Genomic DNA, 21,062 nt, shown 5'->3' on the forward strand with positions numbered 1-21,062 from the left:
AACAAGTAATTACAGACTACAAATCAATATTCCCATACATAACATTAAATGACCAACATAGTAGACCAACCTATATTTAAAGAATTTTTGTTTAATTGTAAACTTTAGATTATGAAATTCATTTTAGGAACGTTTTAATTCTATTCCTTCTCGTATCCTTTAAGTATTTAACCGTTACATGTAATCAAATCGACACATGACAATTAAAATTCTTAATTGAAGGATATGATATAAGTTTCTGGAAACTAAATCGATAATGGTATTAAAATTCAGAGACTACAATTATAACCGTAACCGAAAAGTGAGTGAAATAAAATATAGTGTTAATATTTTAGAGTTAGATAGATGAATAATTTCCATCTCTCCTATGAAGGAAAGTTCCAATGCTAAACACATTTTTCTTGCTTCTCCTAATTGATTAAACAGCCACAGATGAGAGTAAAAAACAGAGACCGACAAAAAGAAGAATATGAATTTTGTCTTGAGACTACTACGTACATATATCTGTGGCTTTATATAAAGCCATCAAGTGACTTAAATGTGCTAAATGTTTGCCATATTATAAGCTAAGTTTCCATTGTTTGGTTCTGCTGCACAAAGTACAATCATAACTCTGTCAAACCAAGAAACTTTACTTCTACGATAGCTGGAAGAGCCCTACCAATGGCATCATTAAGTTTCAATCAGTTCAAAGATGCATGAATGACAATCTTAGGTTATGTGCAATCACTATCAAGAGGCATTTGATGCACGATAAAAACATAAAGTTGAGTTGATAATTATTATTTGGAGAGTTATATTGTCTATGTTTGGTGTGTAAAATTGGGTTGAGTTGGTAATTATTATTTGTGTTTGGATGCAGAGTTGAGTTGGGGTATCTGATGTTATTTTTGTAAATGATTTTTTTTTTTTTTTTTTTTTTTTTTTTTTTTTTTTTTTTGTTAAGTTCAATTTTCAACCATACACATATTTTTCTAACTTTTCTGAGATAAAAACCAAAAAACTTCCAATTTTTTTCTATTATCAAAACATAATAAATTCTCAACAAAGTATTCATATACATAACACAAAATTTTGAATTCAATCTTTTAAACACTCAAATAGGAGTGATTATTCCATTAAAAAAACCCAACTTAATGATTAATTACCATAAACATTAAAAAGGACCGAAAAACTTAATGTGATCAAATAAAACTATTGACATTGTTTTAGATAAAAGGAATGACACTTAAATGTTAATCTTAAAAAAAAAAAATCCAAAATCTTATAATTTAAATCATAAAACCAACTATTAGATGGTCTTTTTTTAACCAATTTGTGAAATATGGATTTACCTTTTTTTTTTCAAAACCGGTGAATTGATTTTAGAAATATTGATGTCTATTTTTTCTATTATTATGTTGCATTAGTGTACAAACAATCTTTTTTTTAAAAAAAAAAAAAAAAAACTTGAGCCATAATTTTAAATTTCACTATTTCATTAGAATTATGTAATATTTGAAAACATCCAGAGATAGGTTGTCTAAAACATATCGTTGAACTTTTGTTTAGTAAAACAATAATAGGACGTCGTATGCAATATTTTTTAGATCTAAGAAAAAAATGGAATAGAAGAAGAATAATTAGATTTAAAAGAATAGTCATGGAAAGAAAATAAATAAAAGAAAAAAAAAAAGAGTTAGAAAGAAAAGGGAAAATAAAACCCATACGAGTCTAGCAGGGAAAGTAGAGAGAAAATGAGAAAGACGAATAAGACGGCGAAAGAAGAGAGAAGGGGAATAAATGTGAAAGAGAGCATGAGAGAGAGAAACGATAAAATAATTGAGGGGGGAGAGAGTAATGAAAACACGGTTTCCCAAGTGAGAATGGTAGTGATAAAATGGTGGGTAATTAAACTCACCGTTTTCTATTTATCAGTGGTTATCAAAGTTGGGCACACGAAAGTGGTAGGTAGAGTATGTCGTCGAAATTACTTGTGTGAAGGTAGTCGTTGGAGTTAGTTGTTAGAGTTGTCATCGATGGTAGTTGGTGGAACTCAAAGTTCTTCGAAGTTCGTCATATGAACGTGAAAAACAGAGTTTTTTTTTTCTTTTTTTTGCCAAAGTGGTTGTTGGAATTGGTTGTTGGAGTGTTGTTGGAGGTGGTTGTCGGAGTTGGCCACCCGAAGGTGGTCATTGGAGTATGTCGCCGGAGTGTGGTAGAGGTAATCGCCAATGGAGACCGATGAGTGGAAGCATTAATAATCAACTTAACCCCAACGTTGTCAAATATTGAGTTGGTAAAAAACACCAACTCAACCCAACTCTCCTCAGTGCAGCTGTTTCTTTAGACATTAGGCTTTTTTTATTATTATTATATTTATAAGAGCCTCTTGGGATTTTGTGACCTCGTTTTCGGTTTCTCTTCACTCATGAATGACATTAGAGAATTAATTGTTTTCGGTTTAACCAGTAGGTGAAACTTGAAAGAACATCAAGTTTCACGACTTCATGGCAATCGCCGCAAAATGCAAATTTTCTTTATGATCCTTATAGGACTAATTCCATTAGTTTTGTTTTCTAAACAAACCGAAGGCGACGGCGAGTTTCTCGCTGCAGAGACATATGGACTTGAACTTTTCATCCTCTCATGCAAAACCAGATTAGTATTAGGGGTAAATCCTTCTTCTTCAAGTTTATAATTTTTCTGTTTCTGAATGTGATCAATCTCAATCCAACTGACCCACCAAACTTCTTGACAGTCTTGCTCTTCGTGAGAGTCCTAACTGATGCTACATCCTTCCATCTACCCCACGCATATTTGAGAGCATAATATATGGTACAACATTTCAAGGATCCAATTCAAAGGGATACCTAGCTGCCATTTCTGCATTCAATGTGCTTACATTCATATACTTTGTGGGCGCAAAGCCTTCCCTCTGCATTCTTCTAAAAAGCTTGAGCGACTCTTTTCGACTGTTGGATGCAAATTTATATTTAGCATACGCAGAGAGCAGAGCATTCCAAAAGAAAACATCCCTTTCAAGCATTTTATCAAACAGGTTTCAGGCATCTGGAAGCTTCCCAAATTTTGCATACAAATCAAGTAGCTGATTGTGGAGAAAGGGATCGGTGGCTTCTTAGAATCTTGTTTTATACGTTATTTCTGCACAAATGATTCATTTGTTTTTCTACTATATGGGCTGCAGAATCTCGTGTATGAAGATCACGAGCCAGATTCTATAGTTCCTCATTGTTGTTATTATTATTATTATAATACTTAATTTCAAGTTGGTACTTATAATTTTAATATATTTTTATGATTGTTGTATTATTTATAAAGTAAACCAATTGGTTCATATGAGCAACATTCATCTGTGGTAGGGTCCTAATAGAAAACAATTTCCTCATGAACTTAGTTTTTTTGGGTGCTGTTGTGTTCAATCCTGGTAACACTTTGATGGTTGGAGCATTATCTTCATTCGCTCAAGGTAAGTGTGTTATGTCAGAACTATATATATTTTTATATATTTATATGTATGTATTTATGATAATTTTGCAGGAAAAAAATGAAATGCTTTATATTAGCATTGTCTTTTGTAATCTTAATTAATTCATTCCGTTCGTTAATTTTCATGGTAATAATGTATGAATGACAATTATTTTGTTTTTTTTTTTATATAAAAACTAGTTTTTAGTAACAATGTAATAAAATTTTAAAATTAAGTTTTATAACAAATCTAGTTCGCCTTTAAATTTCTATTTATCTCTTTTTAAATCCAACCTAGCCTACAAACATCCCTAATTCTTAATCCATCAATAAGTTTTTTTTTCCTTTTTTTTTTTTTTTTTGGAAGAATGAAGAATGAAAAGAAAATAAGAAATTGGAGGGAAAAGAAGGAGAAAGAAGGAGGAAAGAAAAAAAAAATTGTCGAGAAGAAGGATTGATGCAACACATCAGTCTTAGAGCTCCTACATGAAAGAGTCAAATTTTTTTTATTGTGTGGAAATGAGTAAAAAAGAGAGAGAAAGAAGAAGAAAGAGATCTTATATATATCAAGTAAAGGAATGCATATTTCATTGGGGGCTTATAACATATATATTTAGGGTTTACAAAATAAGGAAAAAGAAAAGTTCTCATCGGTCTTGGTGTGGCGGATTTGTATAGGTAGCACGAACAAAGTCCATCTTCATATGGGGGTTTATAACACAATCCTTCATCTTCATCTCTTATTCTTCTTCAGCCATGGCTGCCACGGATTTGTATAGGTGACTGGATCTTGGTGCACAGCACAATGGAAGGGAGCAAACCACACAACAGGAAGGCAAATAGCGGCTTACCTTGGTGACCCACGGTCGACGATCAGAAGGTTGATGAACGAGGACGAACAACTGATTCCAATGGATGAATGATTGATGAATGAGGACAAATGGCGCGCAGCATACTGGCAAACGGTGGCTGACGGCGATGGTCGAATCTAATGAGCGAATGGTGGATTGGTGAACCGTGACGGCGACGGTTGGCCGAATCCAAGGGTGAATGTCGACAGCGGAGGGTGTGAGATTTTCGGAAGGAGGAAAGAGAGGGAGGAAAAAGAAAGGGGAAGTGGAAGAGTCAATAATTTTTCTTTTATAAAAAGAAACATTAATTGGCGTGAAACCCTAAACTTGTGTATAGAGGAGATAAAATCACAATTATATTTATTTGTGTGGAACCAAGGGCTAAATTGTAAATAGTCATTGACATTAGTAGGAAAACAAAATCCAATACGCCTTTTTGTAAAAAAAAAAAAAAAAAAAAAAAAAAAAAAAAAATTGTTCAAGACATTAATGTAATATAGTCCCTATTTTAAGGTCTTTTATGTCGAAACTCCTATATGTAAATATAACAAAATGTTATTGTCTATCCGTGTTTATTGGTGTCTATCATTGATAGACAATGACAGTTTGTTATATTTAAAAATATTTTCAACAGTTTTTCTATTTAAAACAAAAAAAAAAAATTTCAAATTTGAAAAAAAAAAATATTTTTATTTCTCACATCTTATACTTTGTATTGAAATTTAGTTTCAACACATTTTATTAGCATAGACTTTATTTCCTCTTGTAATTCAATTTTTTTTTTTTCTAATCATTTAAGGGTGTTTGACTAACCAATATGAGTTGAATAGAGTTGGTAAAAATTATCAACTCAATCTTTTCCCACTAACTTTAAATCTTGATAGAGTTGGATTTGTTATTTTAACCAATCCATTCCAACTCAACCAAACTTTTCGTCCCCTCCAACGTGTTCAATGACTCCACTCGAGGTCACTGCTAGTGACAACTGTTAGCACATGTAGGGACCAACTTTGCATGGCCTCCACCAAAAGCTACCTTCGATGACAATCACCTCTAACGACCAACATTGACATTCCCAAGTAGCCAATTCCGACGAAAATCACCTCTAATGATCAACTTCGACAACTACCAAATCTATTAGCCAATCCCAACGATCAGCTCTAATGACCAACTCAACTCTGCATCCCAAATATAGACTTTGGTTTAGAAAATCTATACAAACTTAGCTCAACCTTGTATCTCAAATACAGACAACTATTACCAACAATGATAATTATTAACGACTCAACTCAACCGTACTCTACATGCTTTATAATTCTTTTGTCATTCTTATGTGGCTATTTGAGCTTAGTTATTCATCCGATTTTGTGACTACTCCAATTTAATACCGGAATTGATAAAGCCAGTTGAAGATTGGTTTTCTTCAATATATTAAACATCGGTCACTGGCCAGCTCGACTATTCAAAGTGTCTTGTAAAATTTGAATCTCCGACCTTAAGAGAATAAGCTATCAATTAAGGTTAAACTAGGCTCATTCGTCTCCTTTTTTAACTTTAAATATCTGCCAAGTCAATTTTCTAGAATAAAACAAGAAATAAACAAATGAATCAAAATGACTTTTGAATGTGCGATCACTTATTGGTTTCAGTTCACGTTTGCCAAAAGATTGTTTCAAGTAAATTAAAATATGTATGTGCTATGATGGTTAAATCATACGAGATTCCCTTAAATTCTAGAATAGATTTTAATTGAGACCCTAAATTGTGAAAATTTTTATTTTTACTTTTGAACTTTAAATAATTCCGTACAAAAATTACCTTTGAAGTTTCTATATTAGTTATAACAAGACGAGTTAAATTAACTGAATCATATGTGACCTCATTGATAATATATACATAAGCAAGTGTATCCTTATAAACTCGGTCACAAAATAATATATCCGAGTTTTTACATGACAGTAGAGTTAAATTAGTTAATCCTTTCACTTCCAACTACCATATCCTACATCCTCAACTACGTGCAGTGCCTATCAAAATAAGATAACTTTATTTCTTGTTACATGCTATTGCTAATACATATAGTTGCTGTCCAAAAAAAGTGCTTTGTACCTAAAATGTGCAATGATCTTTTAGGACTTGTCTAGCAAGATCAAGAGCTCCACTCTCTTTATAAATCAGATGCAAATTGTAAGCTGCTTCTCTGCGTAGGTCACAATAGACTGATTTCTGATGCTTGATGTTTCGATTCTCACCAAAAAGTTCTGGAATGGGGCAATCCTTCTGGTACGTTGCAAGCACCTTTTCATAGTATGTAACAGCCAGTGTCACAAGTCCGATGTGATGATATGCTCGAGCTATGTTGTACAAGGCTTCCTACAGATAATTAACAGGGCAAACACATCACATCATGTTCACAAGATTGGTGGAAAAATCAGGTTCTAGATCAATCTGTTAGAGAAGTATTTTAGAAACAGAAATAGAACTTTTTATTGATAAGATGAAAAGAATCTAATACTCAAATTACAATGACACATAAGAACTAGATGCAGCTTAGAGAACGAGGATCAGTAAGTGGGATCAATCTGTTAGAAATTATAAACCCAGTTCGCCTAGGATAAACATATGTAGACCAAAACCAACCAGATTTCTTGCTAATGGCCAAATGAGCTAGCCACTTGGTGGCTGCAGCAAAGTCACAGCAACTGTCAATGCAAGTTATAGGCATTTGGTTAGTCCCTCCCTTCTACTTTTCCCCAAAACTATACTATCCGCTCGGTCTTCACGTCCATTTACCTGCCCACCTACCACCAAACAACTAACGACCCTTTCTTTGGGCTATCGCAACATCTAGCCCTCCTTCCATAGAAAATACAACATATCTTTTGCATCACAAACTTTTATAATCTGCTTGTTTTTTGATGCCCTTATATATTCTTTCATTTTTCTCACTCGGTTTCTTACTAAAAAGAAAAAAACTACTCATCAATAAATGTAGCTTAAGTGACAAAACATTTCATTTTCCTGGTTAGCTTGTCCATGTCAAACTTTTTTAACCACATAACATCATGACTCGTGCAATTAGAAAATAATAATAGAATACCTGGCTGTTATCGCAAAGCTTCAAATTTTTGTAGAGGAAGGCCAAGCCCTGCGCAACACACTGATGCTTATTTTGAAGACGGAATCCAAGAGCCAAGTTGATTAAGGACGATCCTGTTTAGGCCGAGGAAGAATATTGTGGCAAGCATAAAAGCAATGAGTATCTCTCAAATTAAGAGTTTATAAATGTAGTTCTAGTTAAGACATGAAGAACAAGAATCATACCAACACACAAGTTAATTAGGGGACTATCCGGCATGATTTTATAAGCTTCAAGATATTTCCTTGCAGCATCTTGATGATGGCTAATGTTGGTAAACTGATGCCCGGCAATGATATAGGGTGGGGCACAGTCTTTGTATTTGGCTTGCATGCTATTCAGAAGCTTGCAATGCCTTGAATCTCGATTCGTCAAACTAGAATACACGAAAGCCTCAAGATGTAATTTTTGGATAAGGAAAAAAAAAAACATATAAGCATAATGCTCCTATGGAAGTACTAATTTATTAGAGATGTGGAGTAAATAAGTCTTACTTTTTCCAAACTTGTGGGTCAAAACTCTCACCATAGGATAAAATGGTTTCCCTGATTTTAGTTTATTTGGGGTGGGGGGGAGATCCCTAACTTACTTAGGATCATAGATTTGAATCCTCACCTCGCATTTTTTATATTTATTCTAATAAAATGAAAAAAAAAATGGTTGAAAGTGCTGGAATGAACTAAATCAACTTTGACAGGAAATTGGGGTGGGGTGAAATTTGCGAGAAAGGGAATTCAAGGGCTGACTCTTGTGAAACCATTTTATCCTTTGGTGAGAATGATTCGAGGACTACTAATTTTAAGGTGCTATTTTCATATTGCTTACCAAACAAGTGCTGAAGATCTTAATAGAAACTTAGGCGTTCTTTTTGAGGACAACACACTGCCTCCTGATTGGGGAGGGGAATTATGAGAAAGTAGCTTTCATTGAGGGGATACAAGGTATCCTCCGTGCTCAGGAGGAGATCCCTATTATCTCCCTACAATTTTTTCTATCCTTTGTGTTTTGGAATAAAATATGTCTCAAATGCAGATAGATAATTTTTTTTTTAGGTACAACAAATACAAATAGATATTTGTTTCAAACCAACTAAAATATCACACACTCAAATACCTTGAAGCTACTTTATAATAGCAGTTCCAAGCAGAGATGCTGTAAGGGTACTGCTTAACAACGTGCTTTGCAAAGTTGAAACCATGCGTGGTGTCAGTTGAGCTGAATGCTAATTCTGTGAACATGAAGTAAACAATGAGAAAGAGACAAGGTACATGCCTCAAGTTCAAAAAACCAAACAATGTAATTCCCGAGGTATGATGAGAGAATATAATTCAAGGCCTTCAAGGAGAGAATTTAGTTGACCAACTCCTTTTGAAGCAAGCAACAGATCTAGCACCAAAGTGGAAAACAGAAAAGATAGATGTAACAAATGATACTACTTGCAAAAGTACTTACGAGCTCCAAGTAACTGGAGTTCTTCCTTCCTTTCTATGGATAATGAGTTCAAAGCCAACTTTAGAGTTAGACTTATAATCTCTAAAGCTTCAGAACATCTTCCCAAGGAAGCCAATGCCTTGCACAACTATGAAAATCACAAGGAAAGCATTAGGCGTTTGATTAAATGGGAGTCAAGTAATGAAACAAATGGGACTGCATAAAGATGGATACATGATTAATGTTTATTTGGCATGATGGAATGATAAAGAAAGAGGAGAGTACAAAGATTGAGAAAAACATAAGAGGTACTAACATCGACAATAAGATTATGATATTCTTCTTCCTTCAGAAGATTAGGCAGGGGGGATTCTCGGTGCATCCGTAGCTAAAGACATCACAGATGAAAGAAAAAGCACTCTTAGTTGAATTTTTGCTAGCATGTGCAAAGCTCATATGCAATAAAAATGAACAAACAACCAAAACATTTACCGCTGGCTCATCATCTAAATCATCATAGTTCACATCAACTCCCGCAGCCAGTGCTTTAGCCTTCTTTTCTTCCTTGATTCTTTCCCGCTTTTGAAGCAATCTCTTTGCTCTGGACGCTTTTGATCTAATTCAAGCACAAATAGAAGCCTTCATAAGGCTCCTTTAAAGCAAAGATGTTGAAATAGTATATAAAAAAAGAAACAGGATTTATGAAAAGACAAACAGCAGGAAGCAAAGGTTATGGAAACCCAAATCTTAACTGAATCGTTGCTTTTTGAAACCATAAATAGGATTTTTTTTTTTCTTTTTGGTTGATTTAAATAGGAGCTGTTATTTAGTCAGGACTGAATATTGAGAAAACTTTTAGGCTTATTACTTGATATATCTAGAACTAATGAAGTATTTCAGATGTGAAATTGGACATGCTAGTTTCAAAATACGAGTAGAAACCATTTTAACATTGCACAGGAATATGATCAATTAGATTTAATTTTCTTGACAAAATGGAGAAAGGGCAGGAACTAGAAGTCTAGAAACGGTGATCACAAAGGAAATAAAAGCTCAAGTCAACGATCAGCACCAAGACCTACTTTTAACCAACAGATGAAGAGCCTGACAATACTAACCACAGTGTAGTAATATTAATATTACTATGTAATAGTGTTAAAAATTATATTCCTACAACATAGTGTCAAGACCGTGCCAAGACCTTTCAGTACTTACAAATCTGATTTAGGAGCTACAGGTCTGAATCCACGAAATAGGTTACCAGATTCACGTCCATCAAGTACTTTGACTCTTTCCAGCAAAACCCTCTTTGGAAGCTTCTTCTTGTTCACTTTAATCTAGAACCCAGACAAAGTTCTTGTTAAAGAAATGACATGGGATCTAGAATTGAAATTTTCAAAAGGAATAAATAAATTGAAAAGATAAATTGAAGAAATTTGAGAGATAAGAATCTAAAGATTTTGTAATGGTTACAGATAACAGATATCTTAAATTCTTAAATAATAGCCATAACTGCAAACATACTAATAAGGAAAATTGCTCATTGAGGTGGGCATATCCAAGAAACAAAAATCGACAATGAAACAAGTCCATAGACCTTCGCTATCAATTGCTTTTCTAATGTATTCTGAATCTGACAAAGGGCAAGAACAAGGATCAAAGTCAAAATAATAAAGGACATTCAAATCTTTAGCCTCGGTCCAGGAAGCATGGGCATCGATACGTCCAGACATGTGTTGGACACGGTTGGATATGGCTCGACACTGCTAAACAAACCTTTGGAAATATTTAACTCACAAAGTAAGAGAAATGAAATAGAGTTGTTCTTATAGACACTAATTCTTATATATGGATCATCCCTGAAGTACTAGGATAACATCTTCTCTCTCTATTCATAGCCAACTAAATCCTTCTATATCTTCCTCCTCTATTCACAGCCAACTAAATCTTAAGTTCTCAAATAGTCTCAACAGGCCTTAATTTTATATGTTATTAGTGAAACACAATTTATTTTTATGTTAAACTTACATGTTTGTCTATAAAGTATCGATATATCAATTCATACACATATTCTATATATTTTTAAAAATTTTGAAGAAAAGATGTCTCCAACATGTTTTTTGAGAAATTGACATGTTCTCGAATCCATGACATGCCTGTGTTTGTGCCCTGGCGTCTCGGTGAATTAATGCAAATTCACATCTCACATTTCTTTCTATAAGAAGAAAGTTTTGCATGGATAATCACAAATCACCGATTGACACAAAAGTTTAAGCTGATGGGTTATGGTAAATTTAATTATCAACACTTTTGCATTCCTCCACTTGGCTTGAAAGTTTGTAGAAGATCTAACAAGTGGAAATCAATATTAACTGGGGAGGAAATGATATTCCAGGAGTTCAAACATAGGACCTCTTACTCTAATACCATATCAAATCACCGATTGACCAAAAAACATAAGTTAATGGGTTATGGTAAATTTAATTCTATTAACATTATGACAAATAATGTAACGCTAAGGGATAACCAATAAAATTCAATCTCTTCCCACCCCGAAACAACTCTTTTCCCCATGAATCTTTATTTTCTTCGATCATTCTCAACGACTTTTAATGAAAAATTTTGAGTTAGAAGTCTCTTGTATTGTATGTCTAATGGCAATCCTAAAAGTTCAGAGCCAATAATTGATTTCTAAAGCCAAGTGATATTGCAGATGAACATGAAAAAACACTTGAACTACCAAAAAAAACTAATTTTGAGTTCAATAATATGCTAGGAGGGGGATTCGAACTTTAAACACTTGAACTTTTATGTCAATTGAGCTATACCCCTAAATTACAAAAACAAATTCAAATCATCATGCAGGGTAATTATGTTACATATCGCCTCTTCTTGGCCATGTATTTTTAACATCTTCCAATACAATACAACTCATGATTAGCCCAATCAACAAAAGCTAAGAGATTGATGGAAATTTATTGGTTCAGAAAATGTGTCCTTAGGACATGAGAAAGGACCTAGAGCTTAGAGATCCAAGTAGACAAGAGAATGAATATAGGCAAATAGGTGAACATCAATATTACCCCTATGTATTCATATTTTCAAAGCCTAGACTAAAAATTTGTTATAACTAGGAAAGAGTTAAGGACCACAGTAAAGAAAAAGGTTTTCAGCCACGTAATTTTAATTACCTTTTCTTGAAGAGTCTCAATATATAAGGACTCTCGGACCAAAGGAAAGATCACCTCAACGAAGCTCTCAAGCATTCCTCTAGTTTTGTATATGTGGCAAAGCTTCAGTTTTACTTTCTCATTGAACCACCAAGGTTTTAATTTGCTGGAAGATGAGCTAGTTGGATCTGCATAAAGTCAGAAGTACCCAAAGACATTTAATAAGCATTGTGAGAAATACCTGCTAGCTCCATCCATCTTTTAACTTGCTAGTGAATCAGTGATAAAGCACATGGTAGTTGTTTAATGAACACATACTTGAATCTTTTGGAGGAGATAGTAATGAAATGGCTTCTTCATCTCTAGCTTCCTCAAGGAGGAGGGAGGCCAAAGTTAATCGAGCATTAATGTTATCTTCAAGATGTTGAAGCACTGCAAAGGAACATTTGTCAAGTACTTACAAACTCACTTAAGATTTGGTACCAATTTCCATAAATTTTGAGTTTTTCTTGGAGTTAAAACTCTCTTTGGCGAGAAATATGGATTATTTTCTCTTTGGCCATCCCTTATAAAGCAACAAAAAGTAAAAATAGATAAATAGATAGAGGGAAAAGAAAAAGGAAGAAACTACAAAGAGAGAGAGGGAAAAGAAAAAGGAAGAAACTACAAAGAGAGAGAGGTAAAAGTTCTTCTACGGGCCAATGTCGTCAAATCTTCCATGTCGAATGTTTGGCTGGAAAGAAATTTTTCATAATTTTAACATGCAACAGATTGGTGGGAGGTGCTTGATTTAGCAAAGTTTCATGCCTCTTCTCGAGTTTTTATTGATAGGAGCTGAAGGTTTTCCAATTATAAATCAGTCAATTATAATTAACACAAGTCAGGAGATTTTGTAAGGTTTGGTTCAAGGTTCTTTGAGATATAACTTCACGTTTTATTTGGTTCAATTCTAGACTTTAATGGTAACATTCGACGTGTAAAGTTTATTTTTTGTTTCAAAAAAACAAGAAAAGAAAAATAAAAAGACAAGTGAATTCAGTAAAGTGCATCTTCCTCTTTATAAGTAACCGAGAATTGCATGGATAAAAGAAAAAATTACAGATAGAGATATGATTTTGATATCAACCATGAGATGATGTTGGACTAAAAACAAACAAACTTTAGCTGCCATTAATCAAATCATCCTGAGAACTTTGCCTCACCTTTATAAAAGAAAACAATTGCCTGTGCTCTTTCATTGGTTGATAAGTAACACTGGGCAATTTTTAGGTATAAAATCCCCTGTTACAAAAGTTAGGCCTTGTTAATCAGGGTGAAGTACAAAAGAAAACTCAAGGAGTAATGTTCAAATGAATCTTAGTACCCTAACCCTTCTAAAGATTAAAAAATATGACTAGATAAAATTAGTTGAATTAAGCAATTGAAGCTGGAAAATTACAGGTTCAATCCTCAATTTTATCATTTTTTTTTTAAAAAAAAAGCAAAATCAAGAGAAGGAAACAAGAATCACTGGTTGTATATTGATGATAAGTAATAAATATTTAGTTTAGTTGTAAGAAATGTGATGTAGAAACATGGAAAAGTGAGTATGAAAATTAGGTTGAGCCGATTATGCAGTTGGAAAGGAAAGATTAAGGCTGAAAAAAATAATTGATCGAAGAAAATGCAGCATACATAATAAGAACAACAATAATTTGAGAATTTCTTATCACATAGCCTAAGACATGCATGCAAAGAGGATGTAGCAATCATAATCTTACCAAAAGATCTAATAGAATATCTAACACTACGCTAAAAATGCAAGCAGTTCAACTTGAAAGTCAAGCCTCACCCGTCGCTTCCAACACCACACTTAAAGAAAAACTGAAAACCATAATCAGCTTACCATGTTTCCTCCAGCATTTACTTCTTCGAACATGAGATAATACTTCAATGCCAAGTTATAGTGCTTAAGACTCAGCAACGAGTCTGCAACTTCAATCATCAAATTTGAGTGATCATCGGCAGTTTCCCATCCCAAATTAGCAAAGAGGCACTAATGGTAATATAAATTGGTAAGTACAATATTTTTAAACTCAAGACAGACGCAGACATATTATCACTCCCACCCAAGAGATGATAGCATACACAGTGAGCTATAGAAATGATCATTTGACATAAATACCAAAACCTACCATAAAAGAAGAGGCCCCACCTACAATGGAACATGGCATACCTAAAATGTTGCATCTCCACACGTTACTTTATTGGCTGTAATTTCTAAGTGTACCATGAATCAGATATATAGAGAGAGAGAGATAGAGAGAGAGAGATAGAGAGAGAGAGGGGAGGGGGAGTAACAACATTTTCTCCACAACCAGAAATAAGTATAAATCTAAAAGCAAAATATCGGACAGCCTTTAACTGAATTATTTCAACTTCCCACCAATACAGAAGGCTAACTATGTCCCTAAGTTATTTATCTAATCTAAATCTGACCATCATTGGTATCCAAACATACATAAATCAAACATGCCACAAAAAACATCTTCTAATGAAGAAATTCTTGTTTGCTATACTTCTAAACAGTGTGTTAAGATGTTTTGTTTTGTGTTTGTGTTTTTTATATAAAAAAATAAAATAAAATAAATAAATAAAAGGTGTTATATGAAGACGAAGTGAAACTAAATATAGAAAACGAAAGTTTAACTTCGAATGAAAGGAAAATCATACTAAGTTGGCTAGCTATGGATAAATAAATACTAATAGCATTTCCTTATTGGTAGTTATGCATTGAAGACCACACTGACCTCTGCCTTCTCCATATTTCCAAGATGAGCGTGGCAGATTCCTTCTTTAGTTGTCAATTTTAAAGGTAGCTCACTTCCTGCACAGTACACCTCATCTGCATGCTCAATGCGCTCAAGAGCTTTCCTGAATTCTTTATTTCCCATGTATAAAGAAGCTAAAAGATCAACCACATCTAAATCAGCCTCAGTTGGATGCTCTTTGATGTAGTCCTCAAGAATGCAAATTGCACGTTCAAGATGACCACATTTTTGGTACAGCTAGCAAGGGAAAGCAGGACATAGTCGGGGGGAGGAATCAGATACAATTCCTCATCAAGAATAGTTGAAGCTTAGAAGTCAAAGATAATTGACTCATACTATGAAATAACGAAACAACAACACAAGTGGGCTTGTATTGTGATGAAATAAACAACAGACAACAGCAAAACACATCCTCAGACTTTATAAGTTCCAACAATAATAAGCTTCATTATTTCAAAACTTGTAAGAAGTAAATTTAACTAGGGAGTAGGAATTTTATATCAAGACTGCTTGGGGTTGTGTTTCATTAAAATTATAAACTGCAAGTCGTGGATTGAATAACATGGATAACATAATTAGTTCAAGTAAAAGTAATTTGGCAAGAAGTAAAACCTCTTGGATTGTGGCTAATAGAAGATTGGAACTACAAACTCTTGATTGCAGTGTTTTCTATAGATATATATTTGTAACTTGCAAAGCTTGGAAAATCCAACTTGAGAAGAGAAAAATAACTAATGTCATTCTAACCGGAGAAGATAAAATAGTTTAAGAAATTTTGATTGGCCAAATACAAACCATGCAGGAAAACAGTGGTAGTTTTTCAAACTAAGAAAAACGTGTATAAATTAATGCAGAATCATAAGTGTTCAAGGCTAAGGAAGTCAAACCCAATGGAAAATTAGGAGATAAAACATCAAACCTTGGCTCCTGTCATGAGTGCTTCAACATTTCCAAGGCATTGTTGATGAATCTGATCATATGTTTCAGCTGCTTTTTCACAATCTCCACGCTCAAGGTAGAGTGATGCACGATGAAATAATAAATCAATATCATCAGGCTCTGCTTTTATTGCTTTAGAAAGACAGTAGCTTGCTTGATCAATATCACCTCGATCACTGCACATGTTAAATATCTACAAGCTGTGAATCATATTTCTTTATTCCATACACTAAAACTAAAAGTAATGGTTCACAGGAACATGGACATGACCAGAATTCTTAAATTAGCCTATACTTCTTAGGTGTATGTCACATACAATATACACAAGATACATCCTTCAATTCTAATCAAGGATGAAGGATCTTTAAGATGCAATTGTTCAACGTCAATGTCCTGGCCTCAAACTTCTGTGTCTGTCATTTACTTCCTTACATCGATAATGTAAAGACGGAACACATAAATATATAAAGATGGTTTCTCAAGAACGTTCTAATGAACTTGGCCTATTTGATGCCAAGTTGAATATGAAATTATAAACAAAATGGATCTTAATTTTACAAAAGCATTATATCACCTTCTAAGAAATATACTCATAGATGGAAGAGGACCTCACATTGACCATGAAAATAGCAGTTTCCAGAGAGATGAATCTTTTGGCATTAAATGTGCAGCAAGCATGTAGAATCCCATGGCTTTTACATCATCACCAATTGCATTGTAAACAAGTCCAAGCGTATGGTACGAATCAGGTAAATCTGGGGCTTGCAGAACGACTTGACGCAATATAGATACAGCCTACAAACATAATGTTTCAAGGAGTAAATCCAATGACATGAAAAGAAAAAGGTTGTTTCGCTTGTTTTCTTTGTAGGCATTATGTTGTGAAGACTTAACAGTAACTATTCAAAGGGAAGAAGATCATCTCTAAGATTTTGTACCTTCTCATGCTGGCCTTGAGCATAACATAATGTTGCATCACCAAGCAACTTTGTAACATCACGATTAAGTTTTTTCTTTGATCCTTTTCGTCTACCTCTTTTTTTAGGCTACAAGGACACAGAAAAGCTTGCAACTTAGAATAGATAATAGATTACAGAAAATATAGAAAACCAATAGAAGGCCCAATATAGTGCAGAATATTGATAATGTGGCAGAGTGAAGAGGATGACAAAATGACTTTTTTCAACAGCCCAAAGCTTCCTATGCTTAATTAAAATAACATTAGTATGGATGTTACCTCCTTTAACTTCCTCCTGGATCCATAATTCATAGCTTCCAAAATTTCATCAAAGCTTGCACCAGGAATATCTTCTACCCTGCCCCTCTTTGCAGCTCTCTCACTGTTTTTACAGGGACAAAGAAAGGAAATTATATGAATTTCATACCATGATATCTTATATTATCCCATTGAAGTAAGTTAGAATCACGAAGAATGCAACTGGAACAATTAAGAAGGTTAAGTTTGAGCTAATATAAAAAAACAAAAAATAAATAAATAATCCAACCAGAATTGAATCTTTCTCCAAGATGCATGCAAAATACACTACTGTTTGTTGATATGCAGGGTTCTTAGTCCGTAAACAATATAACATTTTTTTTTATAAACTAGCTAAAAGGTGCTCACTTAACGACCCAAAACTCAAGTGTAGTTGGAAATCAGTTAATTAATATTCAGTGGCAGTTGGCACTATGAGTTTGTTAGTACGAAGCTAGGCATGAGCATAGGTTTTGTTTTAGCTCATGCATTTGGATGAATGAAAAACTACCTTTCTAATACCAAAATGCACCACTCTAAATTTGAAATTTTCAAAATTGATATAACTAGCATGAATTAATAAACCATAATACAATAGAGAAACCAAAATAAATTCTGCAGACACTGCATTTCAACATTCCATCATCTTATCACCAATTTCACAGTAACTTAAATGATTGTTATAAACTTTGCAGATGCCAGGTAGGACCATGGTTTCTATATTTTTCAATAAAACCTTTGTAGGTAGATGCCATACTTCCAGTATTTTTCCAGTAAATACTGTCAATAGAAGGCAACTTTCCTCCACCCCCGAAAAAGGGTGAGAGAAAAATAAGAATAAAAAGGGAGTAAAAGAACAGATAGTATAGAATAAAATTTACCTCTGACCATTTGCAAGAGCTTTTCTCTTTTTCTCAGCAAGAGCTTCATATTCAAGGCGCTCAAATTTTTTATATGGTTGAATGCTAAAATCTGTCCCTTCAACAAAATCAAATGGATTTTCTCCAGCCTTAAATTTGAATATGTAACCATCTTCTTCTTCAATATCATCCTCTCCTTCATCCTCCACTTCTTCCTCTCCTTCTTCCTCTTCCTCCTCCTCCTCCTCTCTATCCTCCACTCCTGTTTCTACAACCTCTTTTCCCGCTCCTAAAACGCTCATATTGCCACCAGGAACCTCTTCATTGTCAGAAACTGTATTCCCTTCCTTTTCCATTCAAATGCATGACACTGGAAACTCTTGAAAGAAAATTTTCTGAGCAAGAAACATCAACAAATTTAGTAACATAAATGGAATGAATGATTCAATAGCATTAAGAAACCACATGTATAACAATGTGGCATCTAACAGTCAAAAGAAGCACTTGAAATTTCCAGAGGTAAACCTCTCAAGCAATTCTCTAAAAAAGAATTAAGGAAAAATAGTTTCAGCAAACAATTGGCACTCAGTGCCTGGAGTTCTTAAACTTCCCTAACCCCAAAATTTCTTAGGAACCAATAATACAAGCCAAATATGTATAAGTAACCACCATTGAAAAGAAGACACTCGAGGACATGGTTACGTATATATCTCTTTCGTACACACACAACCCACTGAGCGTGCACCTCGGTCATACACCCGTCCCCACTAGGTACATATCACTTCATATATACCAACCCTAGCACATCACTTTTTTGCTCTAGGGCCCTTGGACATGAACTACCTTCGTGCCGTCAAATACTGTGGAAAGGAAAAGAGATCGCATCCTAATTCATAGTTTTATGTAACAATCACATATGCACGAGTCCCACATGAAATCTTGTAACTAATATCATGCTAAACAGTCTTGACAAACATGCATAATGTCATAATAATGAATCAAACCTAGTACATCATTTTCATGGACTAGATCTCTTGAAAACATGTGCTTAGTAAATCATTCATAAATTTTCATAGTAAATCACATGACATACGTTCATAGTTTCATGATAAATCGCATATAAACATGTACATCAACATATATCTTATTTTTGCCTAACACTTAAGGCAATTCCAGTAGCAAAGCTACTTACCTTAAAAACAATCCCAAATATATATACCCAAGCAAATCAATCTCCACTTGTACCTTTAAGAAAGCTTGAATCAACTATTGTACGTGAACCAAAATTATGTCCAATTTTTAGGTAAAATTCTCGATCACAAATTTATCCCAAATAGCTCCAAACAAAGGTCCCAATCTATGCAAAATTCAATACTAAGGATTAGAAATCCAATTTCCAACAAGCAATATAATTCCCATTAGTTTCAAGGTCTTACTTCTTACCAAAAACTTGCCAAATGCTCTTGAATCTTGCTGCACAATGCGCTAACCATCTCCAAAGCTCGAATCTAAGGTCAAAATACTATGATTAAGCATTAACTCAATGTCAAACTTATCGAGTGCTCAAAGCTAACCAAGAACCCAAAGAAAGCTCACCAATAACTTGCCAACCGATCAAAATCCCTGCTGGACAGCATGTTGAACCCCCTTTCAAGACTTCAAACCTAACACTCAAAACCCAAAACTCACCAAAATCTTACCCAAAAACCAACTCCGGCGAACTCACGGCGGCCGCGCTCGGCAACGATGGCGACTGGCAGTGGATGGCGGTGGACGGACGGCTGGCTGACGTCCGCGGCTGGCGCAGGTAAACGGCGCGCGACACGACGGCAACGATCAACGGCTGGTCGTCGGCTGAGTTGAGACGGTGGTCTGAGCACAATGGCGGCGTGGGAACGGCGGCGGCGGCGGCTGGTAACCCCGAAGAAGAAGAAGAAAACGAAGGGGGGAGTATGAGTAGATTATTTTAGATTAGGTTATAATACTACGTGCAAATTATTTTCGTTTAAAAATGAAATAGTAAATACAGTAATAAATAATAAAAAACAATGAAGGTAAAATAGTAAAAATTATAGTAAATATAGTAGCAACTAATTGAGAACTACAAAAATAATGAATGTTTGTTCCTAGTAGATCGATTTTCGATAATATTTATTGTGTTAGGGGTTTGTGGAGTTATAAGGAGGGCAGAGGGAAGTCGCGTTGTGTGTTGAAGGTAGACCTTCAGAAGGTGTACGATTCGGTCAATTGAGATTTTATGTTTGGTGTGTTGCTGGCTATAGATATGCCCCTTCAGTTTGTTAGTTGGGTGAGGGCTTGTGTTACTTTGCCTACGTTCTTTACGATGATTAATGATTCCCTTGAGGGGGTTTTTTCTGGTAGGAAGGGGTTAAGACAGGAGAATCTGTTGTCTCTTTTTTTATTTGTGATGGTGATGGAGGTCTTATTCAGGTTGTTGAATAAACCTCTTGTGTGGTTTAGGTTCCATGATCGGTATGAGTGTGTGGGCCTGACTCATTTGCTTTTTGTAGACGATTTGATGATTTTCTGTGTAGCTGAGAGAGATTCTTTGGAGCTTGTGAGGCAGGTCCTGGCGGAGTTTGCAGGGTTGTCTGGGTTAGTTGCAAATGTTGGGAAGAGTTCCATATTTGTTGCAGGTGTGGAGTTTGGTGAGGCGGAGGAGCTTGTTGCGTTTATGAGATTCTTTCTTGGTTCACTATCTATTAGGTATCTGGGGTTATCTTTATTGACTGGTCAGTTGAGGGTTGTGGATTGTGTGCCTCTGATACAGAGGATCACAGCTCGTATTAGAAGCTGGGCGACGCGGTCCCTCTCTTTTGCTGGGAGGTTGCAGCTTGTTAGGTCAGTTTTACAGTCCTTTCAGGTATTTTGGTGTAGCATCTTCGTGTTGTCTGTGTATGTAACTCATGAGGTTGATCGTCTTTTACGTAGTTATTTATTAAAGAGCAGTGCGGTGAGTCGGGGTGGTGCACGGGTGGGGTGGATGAGGTGTGCTTGCCATTGGGAGAGAGGGGTTGGGTGTGAAACATATGGCTTCATGGAACCAAGTTGCTATTATGAAGCTGCTTTGGCTTCTTTTAATTAAATCAGAATCATTATGGATGGCGTGGGTGGAGGC

At 34.8% G+C, this 21,062-nt stretch overlaps 1 protein-coding gene and 1 long non-coding RNA gene across 10 annotated transcripts; one reads left to right on the top strand and one right to left on the bottom strand.

The window, feature by feature from the left end:
• Positions 1–1,782: 1,782 nt before the first annotated feature.
• LOC120071652 lies at positions 1,783–4,695 on the top strand. Its single transcript, XR_005480306.1, has 3 exons — positions 1,783–2,653; positions 2,741–3,469; positions 4,223–4,695. It is a non-coding gene; the product is annotated as an uncharacterized LOC120071652 (long non-coding RNA).
• A 1,477-nt stretch (positions 4,696–6,172) lies between these two features.
• LOC120071237 (general transcription factor 3C polypeptide 3) lies at positions 6,173–19,909 on the bottom strand. 9 transcript variants are annotated; one of them, XM_039023385.1, is made up of 21 exons: positions 19,520–19,909; positions 19,367–19,431; positions 19,169–19,280; positions 17,945–18,318; positions 17,046–17,148; positions 16,747–16,854; positions 16,422–16,603; positions 15,789–15,984; positions 14,849–15,106; positions 13,945–14,094; positions 13,262–13,340; positions 12,378–12,491; positions 12,081–12,247; positions 10,105–10,226; positions 9,382–9,505; positions 9,206–9,277; positions 8,911–9,037; positions 8,572–8,686; positions 7,644–7,834; positions 7,420–7,532; positions 6,173–6,692 (listed from the first exon to the last, which is right to left on the bottom strand). In XM_039023385.1, exons 4-21 carry the CDS (start codon positions 18,277–18,279, stop codon positions 6,429–6,431), a joined length of 2,820 nt encoding a protein of 939 aa, XP_038879313.1. In that variant the 5' UTR covers positions 18,280–18,318; positions 19,169–19,280; positions 19,367–19,431; positions 19,520–19,909; the 3' UTR covers positions 6,173–6,428. The 9 variants fall into 9 exon arrangements, with proteins under 9 accessions (XP_038879313.1, XP_038879314.1, XP_038879316.1 ...); XM_039023386.1 differs by having other exon boundaries at positions 19,116–19,280; XM_039023388.1 differs by having other exon boundaries at positions 19,360–19,431.
• Between the last annotated feature and the right edge of the window lie 1,153 nt (positions 19,910–21,062).

The sequence above is a fragment of the Benincasa hispida genome, chromosome 2 (assembly GCF_009727055.1).
Source record: "Benincasa hispida cultivar B227 chromosome 2, ASM972705v1, whole genome shotgun sequence".
In the NCBI taxonomy this organism is placed as follows: Eukaryota; Viridiplantae; Streptophyta; class Magnoliopsida; order Cucurbitales; family Cucurbitaceae; genus Benincasa; species Benincasa hispida.

Coding starts and splice junctions, on each gene's coding strand:
- LOC120071237 (XM_039023387.1), bottom strand. CDS start 18,279: ATGGAAAAGGAAGGGAATACAGTTTCTGACAATGAAGAGGTTCCTGGT. Junction 9,038..9,205: donor ATCATAATCTTATTGTCGAT/GTTAGTACCTCT, acceptor TGATTTTCATAG/TTGTGCAAGGCATTGGCTTC. Junction 8,687..8,910: donor ACTCCAGTTACTTGGAGCTC/GTAAGTACTTTT, acceptor TCATGTTCACAG/AATTAGCATTCAGCTCAACT.